The 14,311-nt window shown below is 52.0% G+C and overlaps 1 protein-coding gene across 3 annotated transcripts in view; it reads left to right on the top strand.

Moving 5' to 3' along the window:
* LOC121272389 (arrestin red cell) overlaps positions 1-14,311 on the top strand; it is a 141,577-nt gene that overhangs the window by 17,296 nt on the left and 109,970 nt on the right. The window contains exon 1 of one of the 3 annotated variants that reach the window (XM_041179056.1): positions 6,059-6,284. The exons of the other annotated variants lie outside the window; for them this stretch is intronic. Coding sequence (XP_041034990.1) covers positions 6,211-6,284 — 74 coding nt within the window. The 5' untranslated portion in view covers positions 6,059-6,210. Of the gene's footprint in view, positions 1-6,058; positions 6,285-14,311 lie in introns of those variants that run through there. 3 annotated transcript variants of the gene reach the window in all.

The raw sequence follows: 14,311 nt of genomic DNA on the forward strand, positions 1-14,311 counted from the left end.
ATATTTATCATACATGTACATGTATGTTCCATGTCGAGCGTGCAGCCCGAGGGAGTTTAAACCAGTTCCCAGCCCCTCGGAGTCCAGTGGCTCAAAGGCCTTAGACGGTGGCCTATCTTCTTAGTGACTTTGCAGCGACTGCCCCAAGCGTTAGTGCGTCACTCAGCACGTAGTCCCGGACCTTGGAATGCGCCGGTCTGCAACACTCGGTCAGGGACAACTCTCTGCACTGGGAAGATAAACAGGTTTTGGTCATCGATGGCCCACCAGCCACAGTTGATGTTCATCTCCGTGTGCGTGTGTTTTTTTTTCATTCGTTCATGGCTAGGCCAGCATTTAATGCCCATCCTTAATTGCCCCTTGAGAAGGTGGCAGTGAGCCGCCTTCTTGAACCGCTGCAGTCCCATGTGGTGTAGCAACACCCACAGTGCTGTCAGGGAGGGAGTTCCAGGCTTTTGTTCCAGCGACAGTAAAGGAACGGTGTTTTACTTCCAAGTCAGGACAGTGTGTGACTTGGGAGGGGAGCTCACATCTGCAGCCCTTGTCCTTCTAGGTGGCAGAGTTTGCGGGTTTGAAAGGTGCTGTCGAAGGGGCCTTGGTGAGTTCCTGTGGTGCATCTGGTAGATGGGACACACACTGCTGCCACTGTGCGTCGGTGGTGGAGGGAGTGAATGTCAAAGGTGGTGGATGGGGAGCCAATCAAGCGGGGCTGCTTTGTCCTGGATGGTGTTGAGCTTCTTGAGCGTTGTGGGAGCTGCACTCATCCAGGCAAGGGGAAAGTATCCCATCACACTCCTGACTTGTGCCTTGTCAATGGTGGACAGGCTTTGGGGAGTCAGGAGGTGAGTTAACTCTCTGCAGAGTGCCTAGCCTCTAACCTGCTCTTGTAGCCACAAGGTTTCTGTGGCTGGTCGAGTTCAGTTTCTGATCAACCCCCCAGGATGTTGGTAAACCCCAGGAAATATTGAACCCGTTTCCACCACTCTTTGTACAGGTGTTGCTCAGTGATGGATTTTATTCATATGCCGATCTTAGAACAAGACTTCAGCTGTGCACAGCATGAATGTACTTCACACGTGTATACTCACTGAACGTACATCCACCGTCACTCAGTAACCAAGGGAGGGAAGCTCTTGCAGCAACAACGCCTTGCGTGTGTAAAGCACCTTTAACATGACAATGCGCCTTGGGATGCTTTATTAAGTAAAATCCGGCACAGCGGCATGCAAGGAAATATTGGGACAGTTTGACCAAAAGCTTGGTTCGAGGGGTAGGTTTTAAGGAGCATCTCAAAGGAGGGAGGGGGAGAGAGAGAGAGAGAGAGAGAGACCGAGAGGTTCAGGGAGGGAATTCCAGAGCTTAGGGCCCCCGGGCAGCTGAAGGCCCGGCTGTTACATGGATCCAAGCCAGGTGGTGAGATATGAAACCAGAAACAGATCCTAATCTTGATAGTAGGTTTATTCACAGAACGCAGCATTGTCGTCTTATCTCTCTCCTACTGGCTGACATCCCAGCATCCCTTTTTATGGACATTTTGAGAAACAAATTAGCGAATGTAAAATAACGAGCTAATTATAGCGGCACTGTAACTGAAAGCAAACGTTTTCAAAGAAAACTTAGTACATTAAGTTAAAATGCTATTAACTGGGGTGGGGTGGGGGGTGGGTGCTCCAGACCCTGCGGCACCCGCCAGCCTTGGCATCCCTTTATGTGCTCAAGTTACGTAGTCAGTGCCCTCTGCGTGTTCATCCTTAACCTCAACAATACAATTAACGTAACACCAACGGCAGCTGCCAGTAGCGGAGGGATTTTTTAAAGTGCTCAAGCCTCCAGAATTCAGAGGAGGGCAGCGACCTTGAAGCATTTGCCAGGCTGGAGGAAGTTGCAGAGGCAGGGGTTAGCTCGGAGCGCTTTGAAAACCAGAACGGGCATTTTAAAACCGAGGCTTAACCGAGCGCTGGTGCAGGTCGGCGATGGGTGAACAGGACTTAGCGCCGAGAGCTCGCAGAGCGGTTACGACACAGGGAGGGGGAGAGAGAGAGAGAGAGAGAGAGAGAGACCTTTCGGCCCATTGTGTCAGTGCCAGCTCTCTCCAAGAGCAACTCGTCCCCGTCCCGCTCCCACCGCCCCCCCCCACCCTGCCTTACCCCCTGCCTTGTTCTGAAGTGGGCGGCACAGAGTTTTGGATGACCTGAATTTTGTGGGGGATAACACCTGGGAGACCAGCCGGGAGTGCGTTGGGAGTGTCAAGTCCAGAGGTGACTGAGGCAAAGCTTCACCTTTCGCCGATTTACCAACAAAGGCACAGAAAGGTTAAAGTTCGCATGCCTTGGCTCTCTGAATTTGCATATTGATATCAGGAGCTGTGTCTGCTTCTAATACTTGGAATGGGATGGGTTGTCTTATGAGGAAAGGTTGGACAGGGACTAAGCTTGTATCCTCTGGAGTTTACAAGAGTGAGAGGTGACTTGATTGAAGCGTACAAGACCCAGAGGGGCCTTGACAGGGTGAATGGGGAGAGGGTGTTTCCCCCCTTGCGGGGGGAATCTAGAACTCGGGGGAGGGCCACTCCTTTTAAAAACAAGGGGTCGGCCGTTTAAAAACGGAGATGTGGTGAAATTTATTTTCCCCTCCGAGGATTGAGAGCCTTTGCAGCCCTCTTCCCGAGAAGGTGGAGGAAGCAGAGTCTTTGAATGTTTTTCAGGCAGAGGTGGACAGATTCTTTGTAAGCAAAGGGGGTGATAGGTTACCGGGGATACCGGGGATGCAGGTTTGAGGTGACTGTCAGATCAGCCATGGTCTTGTTGAATGGCGGAGCAGACCCAAGGGGGCAAATGGCCTCCTCCTCCTCCTTGTCTCACGAATTTGCAAATCAGAAATATAATTCTCCACTTTATGGATCCTTGACTTACCAGGTGTCACCGGCAATGAAGCGTGTCCTGATCTGATTCTGGAATAACCTTTTTAAAGGTGGCGGAAGGGGGCTGGTTAGCTCAGTTGGCTCGATGGCTAGCGTGTGGTTTAGAATAACGCCAACAGGGCAAGTTCAATTCTCGTGCCAGCCAAGGAGGACTTGGGACCTGCCTCCTCGCTTGCCCCATGCTTGATGTAGCATGGTGCCTCCCAAGCTACATAGCCAATTGTCTCTCTCTCTCTCTCTCTCTCCCTCTTATAGACCGAGATGCCAACGCTCCCTCATGATCTACCCACCTAAAGCCATTAGAGACGAGGTTTGATAGAAGTGTTCAAAACCTTGACGGAGTGAAAAAGGAGAAACTGGGAGAACGGGCCAGTAGCCAGAGGGCACAGGTTTAAGGCAACCGGCAAAGGAAGCAGAGGGGGAGCTGAGGAAACATTTCTCTTCATGGCAGCGAGCTGTTGTGACCCCGAAAGGGCGATGGGAGCAGATTCCCGGCAATCCTTCAAAGGGGAATTGGATAGATACTTGAAGGAAAGTCTTTGGTGAGGTGGAGGGGGGGGATAGGGGGTGGGGTGGGTGCGCAGTGGGGGCAGAAACGGTAGGGTTAGTTGGTTAAGCTGTACCAAAGAACCAGCAAGGGCGCAATGGGCTGAATGGCCTCCCTCCACGCTGCATCATTACATGACTCTAACTTCCTTACTGGCTCGGGTGGGGTGAAGCGGGTTGAGACGCGAACTGCCCCTCTGTGGGACTCCGTCCCGTGGGGCGTCCAGAGCCTCCGCAGGGGGGAAAGGACGGGGAAGGTGTGTGTCGCAAACGCCCTGGTCCTCGCTGAACCTCAGGCAGATGACGAGCGCTGGCAATGTGGGAAAAGGTGAGGTCGGGTCTCTCCAGCTGTGATGGCTTTTGCTTCCTGTTTGTGTTGGCAGTTTTGAGGGCCAGAGGAGAGAGAGAGAGAGAGAGAGAGAGAGAGAAGAATAAAAAAAGAAGCTTGCCTGTTTTTTGATTCTTAGCAACCCTGTGGCTCAGCGCCAAAGCTTGTTACGTTCTGCCTTTTTAGGGGCCAGAGTGTTTCAGAAGGAGCCAAGTTTTGTGCTCCCAGCCAGAGCTGACAGACAACTGACGACAGGAACCCCTACACTTGAGTAGGAGCTGGCCAGACGAGCACTGAGTCCAGGAGTGTTGCACTGAATTGTCACAGTATCATCTTTCATTTGTCACCATCCCCCTTCCCCCCACCATCCCCAGCCCCCCCCGTCCCACCGCTACCCTCCCCCCCGCCGCCCCCAAATCAAAATTGGATGGAGGCCAGCTCCCGATGCTTTCAATTTGGAGCCTACCTTCCTGCAATTTGAGTAATTAATCTGCGACAGGGTGGGGTATCTGTGCCCACAAAGGTTTTTAAATTCTCGGCCTTGTCTTTAACTCCCTCCCCAAGCCTTGTACGCCCCCCCCCACCCCACCCTTCATTCTTTCTGGTCGCGACCCTGGTCTGCGCCTCACCTTTCGGCCGCCGTGACCTCAGTTGCCCCCTGACCTCGAAGCCCCGACGAACGGGGCTGGTTGTCGTACGCCGTGTTAGACACCCGCACAAAGTGAGCCCCGTCTCCCTCGTGAAATTATCCTTTTCTTTTCTTTTTAAATATAAAAAGAAAAAAAAAAATTTTATTCGTCGTTGGGATTTGGCAAAGCCCGTGTTTATTGCCCATCCCTAATTGCCCCTTGAGAAGGTGGTGGCGCCTTCAGCTGCTGCAGCCCATGTGGTGTAAGTGCGATTTCTCTTGTGGTTTTGATGCAACTGAGGGCATGTGGGAGGGCAGTTCAGAGTCGACCGCTCTCCTGTACACAATGTGGGCCAGAGTGGGAAGGAAAAGCAGATCCCTTTTCCCCCTAAAGGTTATTGGGGAGTCAGGTGGCAATCGCTATCAAGGTGACTCGCGTTTTATTCCTGATTTAGTGATCAATTGTGTTTAAACTCCCCTCCCCGCCTTGGGTGGGTGGGGGGGGTTGGGGGGGCAGGATTTGGACTGCTGTCTCTGGAGCATTAATCTAGGCCTAGCCCAGTAACATTATTACTACACCGCCGTCCCCAGTGTGTGTTAGGCTGCGGCGCGCTGGACGCTTTTTGCTCTGCTGACTGTTGTTTTGGGAGCGACCGACCGCGACGGTGGTTGGTAAACTATTCAGCTGCAGAGGCGTCACAGCCGTGTGCTTTCTCTGACATTGACCCCCCCCCCCACCCGCGGGGTAATTTCAGCAGGGGTCGTTGGCTAGTGGGCAGGAACCCTCATTGACCCACACCCCCGGGGTAATTTCAGCAGGGGTCGTTGGCTAGTGGGCAGGAACCCTCATTGACCCACACCCCCGGGGTAATTTCAGCAGGGGTTGTTGGCTAGTGGGCAGGAACCCTCATTGACCCACACCCCCGGGGTAATTTCAGCAGGGGTTGTTGGCTAGTGGGCAGGAACCCTCACTGACCCACACCCCCGGGGTAATTTCAGCAGGGGTTGTTGGCTAGTGGGCAGGAACCCTCACTGACCCACACCCCCGGGGTAATTTCAGCAGGGGTCGTTGGCTAGTGGGCAGGAACCCTCATTGACCCACACCCCCGGGGTAATTTCAGCAGGGGTTGTTGGCTAGTGGGCAGGAACCCTCATTGACCCACACCCCCGGGGTAATTTCAGCAGGGGTTGTTGGCTAGTGGGCAGGAACCCTCCAGCATGCTTCATACCATGGACTTCAAACATCTCCGTGGGAGGTCCGCTCGGAAACCTTATTTCCCCGTGAGCGTCATGGTGATAGTGGTGGTGGTGGGGTGGGGTGAAGGAGGCCCTTCCAACTCCCCTCCTTTTTTTTCCTTTTGTTTGAGGTGCTCCTCACAGCCCGACAGCCTCCTCCTCCTGGACCAAGCGTTGGATCGCCCTCCTTGTCGGGGCTTGGTGTCCGATTCCATCAGGTCATGCAGGGCTGTGGGAAGCGCCCTGGGGCGCTATAGAAATGCAAGTTGTCGTTGTCGTCAACGACGGTGCCCAAAATGCCGCCCCCACCCCCACCCCCACCTCAGAGTGCAAGGCACACGCCGGAGCGCGGATGTCACTTGTATCTTCCATTTAGATCTTGAGCATTTCCTGTGATCAGGCAAACTTGCTGGGTGAACGCGCGCGCCTCTGTCCGTTGTGCAGAGCCGAAAGCAGAGCCCCCTCCAGGGGTTTTGCAGGTCTTTAGAAAGCGGGGGCTGGTTTTGGAGAGACCTGCCGCGCCGGCGGGCCCCTATCTAACCCGGCGGGAGCATGGCAGAGGTTCGGAGTTCAGACCCGCTGCACAGCAGCGGCAGCAAAGGGACTGTGCAAACGAGGCACAGGAAGTAGGTTGTTTTTCTTGCTATATATAGAAGCCTTAAGAATCGTCCGGCACTGAAGCTCTTGTAAGCTCGGCGACCCTGCTGAGTCTGCAGAGTTTTAAATTTTAAGGCCAGAGCCCCGCCAAGCGTGTTAGCGAGCGTGTGGTGGTGTTGGTCGCTGCCGCTTTTTCCATTCACCTGCAGCCGGAGGGATTTAAGCCAAAATGAGTCCGCTTAAACCAACCGGAGTTTGGTTGGGGGGGTGGGGGGGGGTGTGCGCGGTGGGGGTGGTTTGACTTGGTGGAACGGTGACACCGGAGAAGGAGGCCGTTCAGCCCATCACGTGTTTCGTGCTGACTCTCTGCAAAGGCAAGTCGGCGAGTCCCACTGCCCCCACCCACCCACCCCCCCCCATCACCCTTTCACACGCTCCCAGGCAGCGCATTCCGAATCCTGACCACTCGCTGCGCTTACTTAACAGGGGGGTGGTGGGGGTTGGTGGGTGGGTGGTGGGGGATGGGGGAGGAGATTCCTCCTGTTGCCTTTGGTTCCCTTGACCTTCGTCTTAAATATGTGTCCTGTGGTTTTGCGACCTTTCCACCAATGGGAACGCTTCCTCCCTCTTTACTCCTGTCCGGAACCCCTTGCCATTTTCGAACGCCTCTCTCAAATCTCCTCTCGACCTTCTTCCCTCTCCAGGGAGAGAGCAGAGCCCCCCCCCCCCACCCCCACCTCGGCTTCTCCGATCTATCCACGGAACTGAAGCTCCCCTCATCTCCGGAACCCTCTCTGCAGCCTTCCCATCCTTAGCTCAGTGCGTGGTCTGGGTTGCTGGATACAGGGATTTTTATTATGTGGTGTTCCGATTTTTTTTAGATATATATATATATATATCTGGAAACCCGAACAAATTGGAGGAACCCAACTGGTTGGTCAGGGTCTGAAATATTTAAAAAGAAAACACAAGACAATCGTCCTGGGTGCTGGGTTGTGTGTTCCCATTCTCGAACCCCGCGCTCCTCCAACATCCTCTTGAATATCCCTGATTTTAATCGCTGCATCTTTGGCGTCCTAGGCCCTGAGCTCTGGAATTCCTTCCCTATATCTCTCTCAGCCTCTCTTTACTTTCTCTCTTCCCGTAAGACCCAATCCCCGCACCACCACCACCACCACCCCCAACCTTAAGACCTACTTCTTTGACTGAGCTTGTTACCTGCTGTCATATCTCCATGCGTGGCTCTGCGTCACGTTTTGTTTCAGAACACTCCTGTGAAGTGCCTGGGGGGTTGGGGTTGGGAGTGGGGTTATGTTCAAGGCGCGGTGTAAAATACACGCCGCTGCTCACCTGGGGACAAACTGCAGTGGACGCTTTTCCAGAATATTCCGCCATGAAAGAAACACTCCCCTGAGGAGTATTAATGCATTGGGCCAAATACCCATGGGTTTGGGTTTGTGCACTCCGCGTTTTGTCCGTGCACCTTGGCTCGGCTGCCGAGGGGGACCCCACCTTCTCTTCTAGCGTTATTGTACCTCGGAGCCCATTCCAAGCTCCGATCCCTGGGAAGAATTTACTGATGTCGATCCCAAACTTGCCGTTTATGTCAGTGCCGAGTAAAATTCTGGGTTCACCTTTGTCAAAGCCCTCGACTATTTCTTGTGTATGTCTTAAGGTCATCTTACAAGACACCTTCTTTCCCTGTGCATTCGCCCCTTCGTCCCCTAGCACCTGTTAATGGCATGTTCACTACATTGGCGTGAAGCACAGGCGAGGGACGTTGTTTAATTAAGTACGTGGAGTACTTGTAAAGAGAGACTGCTGGGACACTAGCTGTTAGTCGGTAGGACACAGACACGTGTAATGCCGCATCCTGTAAATAAACCAACCATCAAAAAAAAGGCTGCATGTCCAGTTTCATACTTCACTATCTGGCTTGGGTGTCCACCGATCAACGTTTCCACACACTCCCCCCACCCCCTCAGCACCCTTCATCCAACTAAGCAGTCATTAAATCATCAATCTAGATCCCTCTCTAAGCCCCTCCAACCCCTCCTCTAAGATCGCCATCACCCTTTAAAATCAGCCCCTCTTGGTCCCACCCTTTTTTCTCTGGCTTGGTGTTCATTTTGCTTTTTGCTTGGTCAGGCCTCTCCGAGGAGCTTGGGGGTGGGGGTGGGTGCGGTTTTTCCATTAACTTAAAATTGCAACCTTTTATGATAGCGTGTCGCAACTGAAGGCGTTTTGCAGTTAGGCGTACGAGGAGCTGGGGTGCTTCTTTTACTGAAGTGCAGCTCGCTTTCAGTCTCTCTGTGTTAGCTATTTAGCAAATGACTAAGAGGAGGTTGCAAGGAAATGCAACTGCCTTAAAAAGTAAGGTACTTTGCTATCATTTCCTCAGTGATGTGGAAATAAGCGGCTGCTTATCTGACGCCGAGCCTGCTGGTAAAGCTCCAGAGCTTGCCCTGGCCTTGGTAGATACACTGAAGTTGGCGTAGGCCGGTGTTCCGAGAGTCCCACCCTGCTTATCTCCTTGAGCCTGCCGTTCTGAAGAGGTGTGTGTGTGTGTGTGTGTGTGTGTGTGTGTGTGTGTGTGTGTGTGTGTGTGTGTGTGTGTCTGTGTGTGTGTCTGTGTGTGTGTCTGTGTGTGTGTCTGTGTGTGTGTCTGTGTGTGTGTGGTGTGTGTGTGGTGTGTGTGTGTCTGTGTCTGTGTGTGTGTCTGTGTGTGGTGTGTGTGTGTGTGTGTGTTTTTTACTGGTCAAAGCTGTACGCAAAAAAAAAACTCTCTTACTTTTCTTCCTGTTGCCCTTTGCACTTGACATCAGTTGCAACTCAGAAGGCAAATGGCCTTTGTCACAAGGGTGTTGGACTATAGCACCAGTCCTAAAGGGCGTGCAGGAGCAGGGAGACTTGGGTGTAAATGTGCATTAGTCACTAAAGGTGGCAGAACAGGTTGAGAGAGCCGATTTATAAAACATAACAGTATCCTAGGCTTTATGAACAGGGGGCCTGGGGTACAAGAGCAAGGAGGTTATGTTGAACTTGTATAAACACTGGTTCGACTGGGTATTTCACCCAGTTCCGGATGCCCCCGCACTTCACCAAGGCTCCTTAGCCAGCACTTTCCAAACCCACGACCATCTAGAAGGACAAGGGCGGCAGACGCATGGGAACACCACCGCCAGTGCAAGTTCCCCTCCAAGCCGCTCACCATCCCCACCCCCCCCCCCACTTGGAACTACAATCGGCCGTTCCTTCACTTGGGTCAAAAACCTGGAACTTCCTCTCTAAGCGGGCTGCCTCACATCCTTTTAAAAAAAAAAGTACCTGGATGAGCACTTGGCACGTCACAACTTTCAAGGCTAAGGGGCCAAGTGCTGGTCAATGGGATTAGGGAGGTAGGTCAGGTGTTTCTGAGGTGTCGGTGCGGGCTCGATGGGCCGAAGGGCCTCTTCTGAAGAGTGCAAAAAAAGACTCACGAGGGTGGTTCCAGGGATGAGGGACTTCAACGATGTAGCGAGGTTGGAGAAGTCGGGGCTCCTTTCGTTGAAGGAGGCCAGGAGGAGATTCCATGAGAGGTGCTCAAAATCACGAGGGGCCTGGGCTAAGCAGATGGGGGGGTGGGGGAGAGAAACCGTTCTCACTGGCGGAAGGGCCGAAACGTTTTCACGCAGCGAGTGGTTGGGAGCTGGAACGCGCTGCCTGAGAGTGTGACAGAGGCAGGTTCGATCGAGTCATTCAAGAGAGCAATTGGGTTATGATCTGAAAATGAAGAGTGTGCAGGGTTGCGGTGGGGTGGGGGGGGGAGTTGGGGGGGGTTTGTGTGGCACTGGATGGATTGCTCATTTGGAGAGCCATTACAGATATGGTGGGCCGAATGGCCTCCTCTGTGCTGTAACGTTTCTGTGATTTTTTTGCGAAGAGTAAGGGTGTCTTTCTGCATTTATAAGGGGCCTCGGTGAGATCACACCTGGAGCACGGTGCGTAGTTTTGGTTTACTTGCCTGAGGAAGGATACACTTGTCTTAGGGAGGCAAAGAACACTCACTAGACTGATTACTGGAATGGGAGGGTTGTTCAATGTGGAGCGATTGAGTAGAATGGGGCTATGTTCTCTGGAATTTAGAATGTGAGGTGATCTCATTGAAACGTATCAATTCACGTAGGCTTGAATGTGTAGATACTGAGAGAATGTTTCCTGCTTTGCTGACAAATCGAGAACTTGGGCTCGTTTTAAAAAAAAAAAAATTATTTCACAGGATGTGGGTGCTGCTGGCTGGACCAGCATTTATTGCCCTTGAGAAGGTGGTGGTGAGCTGCCTTCTTGAACCACTTCAATCCCTGTGGCGTAGGCACACCCACCATGCTGTTCACAGAGTCACAGTGCAGAAGAGGCCCTTCGGCCCATCGAGTCCGCACCGACACGTCAGAAACACCTGACCTACCTCCCTAATCCCATTGACCAGCACTTGGCCCCATAGCCTTGAATGTTATGACGCGCCAAGTGCTCATCCCGGTACGAGTGGACTATAAACAACAGCATGGACCAAGTCCGTGCCGGCTCCCTGCAGAGTAACCCGGTTAGCCCCATTCCCCCCCACCCCCCCCACAGCTCCATCCCCGTAGCTCTGCAAGTTTATTTCCCTCGCGTGCCCATCCAGCGATGTTACTATTCTGAGCAGCTGGAGGAGGGAGCGGCAAGAACTGACCCAGCGAGCCAAGAGTGAAAACGCTCAGAGGGACAGGTTGCCTGCGTTTCCTTGAGTTTAGAAGGTTGAGGGTGATTTGTTGGAGGTGTTTGAAAATGATTAAAAGGAAGTGATAAGGTCAATTATAGAGAAATTTCCTCCGGTGTTGATGGGGTGGGGTGGGGGCAGGGGGTTCCAAACAAAAGGGAAATTAATGTCCCTTTAGGGAAGGAAACCTGCCGTCCTTACCCAGTCTGACCTCCATGTGACTCCAGACCCCACAGCAATGTGGTTGACTCTTAACTGCCCCTCCGAAATGGCCCAGCAGGTCACCCTGTTCAAGGGCAATTAGGGATGGGCAACAAATGCTGGCCTTGCCAGCCACGCCCACATCCCATGAAAGAATTAAAAAAAGAGAAAAGGTGCTGCAAGATCTCATTGAATGGCAGACCATACTCGAGGAGCTGAATGGCCACCTCCTGTTTCTGTTCCAAGGGTCGCTCTCGACCCTGTCGGCAGTTTGAATCATACAGCCTCTCACAACCCTGCAACACGCGCACTCTGGGATCTCTTACCTGGAACGAGTTAGCTGTGGTGGAATTATCATGTAGGTTGAATGTATTGTCACTTGGCCAGTGGGATTGAGCGGAGTGTCAAATGGTTGTTCCTTGCCTGGCAATAGATGGAGTGTGTCATGTCACATTTTCCACTCATGCACTGCAACTCAAATGGATGCCCTAGTCATTTGCCACATTGACCACCACCCAAGTCAGAAGGTTGTGGGTTCGAGCCCAACTTGAGGCTTGAGTGTAGAAATCCAGGTTGATGCTCTATTGCAGTACTGAGGGAGTGCTGCGCTGTTGGAGGTGCTGTTTTTCAGTTGAGACGTTAAACCGAGGTGCCGTCTTAATTGCACGTAAAAGATCTCGTGGTCATTATTCCAAAGAAGAGCGGGGTTGGGGGGGTGGGGGGTGGGAGTAGTTCACCCTAGAGTCCTGACCGATATTCATCTTCAATCAACAATTGCGGAAACTAATTATCTGATCATCAGCTCATTGCTGACTGTGGAAATCCACTGTTTGCAAGCTGGCTGTCGTGTTTACACTTCGAAAGTACTGTATGCCGTTAAAAAAGAGTCTTGGGATTTGTATGCCTCCTTTCATGACCTCGGGGTGTCTCCCGTGCTCATCACCTGAGAGGGCAGACGGGATCTTGGTTTGACATCTTCTCCCAGGTTTTTTGCGTTCCGCTTTCCGGAGCGGGGTTTGAATCCGCAACCTTCATGCTTCGTTAAACAGGAAATGATGGAACACCTTTTTAAAAAAAAAAAAATCATTCTTGGGATGTTGGTTGTCTCTAATTGCAAGAGTCAACCACATTTGCTGTGGGTCTGGAGTCACGTGTAGGCCAGACCGGGTAAGGACAGCAGATTTCCTTCCCTGAAGGGACATTAGTGAAACCAGACGGGTTTGTACGACATTTTACGTTCATCATCAGACTTTTAATTCCAGAATTTTATTCAAATTCCACCATCTACCCTGATGGGATTTGAACCCGGGTCCCCAGGGCATTACCCTGGGTCTCTAGATTACCAGTCCAGTGACAATGCCACTGTGCCCCCCCCCGCCTTCCTGCAACTGGCTTGGTGTCCGCTAATTGCTTTTATGTAAAATCTTTTTTTTATTAAAGAAATGCTGAGACAAAACTAATGAGAAGCTTCTACGTTTGGTTTCTCCACCCCTTGTCACTGAGCATCACCTTGTGTATCTATTCACCGCCACCTGAGTGTATGTTATTGAGGCACTGAGCTGCTAAGAGAGGGAGGGAGGTGATCCAAATATGTCACGGAGTAACCAGGGCCAGAATGATCAAGAGATAAAAACAAAAAAACTGCGGATGCTGGAAATCCAAAACAAAAACAAAAACAGAATTACCTGGAAAAACTCAGCAGGTCTGGCAGCATCGGCGGAGAAGAAAAGAGTTGACGTTTCGAGTCCTCATGTTCTGTCGAAGGGTCATGAGGACTCGAAACGTCAACTCTTTTCTTCTCCGCCGATGCTGCCAGACCTGCTGAGTTTTTCCAGGTAATTCTGTTTTTGTTTTTGTCCAGAATGATCAAGGTTTGGTATCGAATGAGGCAGAGCTCCATGTGAACAACTCCTCACCCTGCACTGTCTTTCTGTTCTCTAGAGATACCAGTGCATTCCCGGGGCTACAGTGAGCCACTGTCGCCTCTGTGTTGGGGACGTCTGGCGCTTAATCAGCTCCAGCGGTCCCGCGTCGGTAATTTAAAGTAGGTGATGGCATCGAATTTACAACACAGCAACAGGCCATTCGGCCCATCTGCTCTGCGCTGGTGTTTATGCTCCACACCAGCCCTCCTCCCACCCCCTCTTCGCAGCCAGTCAGCATAACCGTCTACTCCTTTCTCCCTCCCTTTATCCAGCTTCCCCTTAAATGTGCTGTTCGCTGCAACCACTCCCTGTGGGAGTGAGTTCCACATTGTCACCGCTCTCTGGTCTAGTCAATGACATGATGACCAAGGGATAAAGTTTATCCGTGTCCCCTCGCATTAGCTTTTTAGTTATTGGTTTGAGACGCTAAGCACTACTGCATGGGAATATATCTTCTGGGTGAAGAGGTTTCTCCTGAATCCCCTATCGGATTGATTGCTGGCTATCTTATTTCCAAAGCTCTGGCCTTGGCCGCAAAGTGGTAACACCTTCTCAACACCTGTCCCGCCAAACTCTTTCATAACCTTAAGGCCCTTTGTCTGGGCACCCTTCAGCCTTCCCTTTTCTAGAGAGGAGAGGCTCAGACTGTTCGGTCTGCCCTGGAAGGTTAAAAAAAGACCCCTCGGAATCCATTACCCCTTCTGGTAAATGTCTGGAGTGAGACAACTGACTCGAGCAATGTGCCCATTCGCTGCGTAGATGCTGTTTTGCCCTCCTTGATACCAGGCCACTACTTGAGGAAATTGCTCCTTCTCTTGCATCAGAAGAGTGTCGAGGCATACATTTAGACTGACCCACCCATATGGATCTGCCAATGGGTTAATGCCTCTTTTTCTCCCCAAACTTTTCTTTTCTGTAACTCCCCACCCCAAAATATTTACCCCTTTCCCTGAATTCTGCTTCCGTCTTACGCCTTAACATGCCTTGCAAAACTCTGACCCTTTCCTGATGAGAGCTGTTCCCTTGTGCGGTTTGGCTTCAGGATTCGGTCATGGTTGCACCTTGCAACACCTGGCATCTTCAGTGGCGGGGGTTCAATGACGCTGGCTGTGTGGCTGGGGACCACTCCCCTCCCACCGGCAAAGATTGGCATGTCCACCGCAGTGCCAAGATGGTTCTCAAATGGCAGGGAAGC

This window comes from Carcharodon carcharias, chromosome 33, assembly GCF_017639515.1.
Source record: "Carcharodon carcharias isolate sCarCar2 chromosome 33, sCarCar2.pri, whole genome shotgun sequence".
In the NCBI taxonomy this organism is placed as follows: Eukaryota; Metazoa; Chordata; class Chondrichthyes; order Lamniformes; family Lamnidae; genus Carcharodon; species Carcharodon carcharias.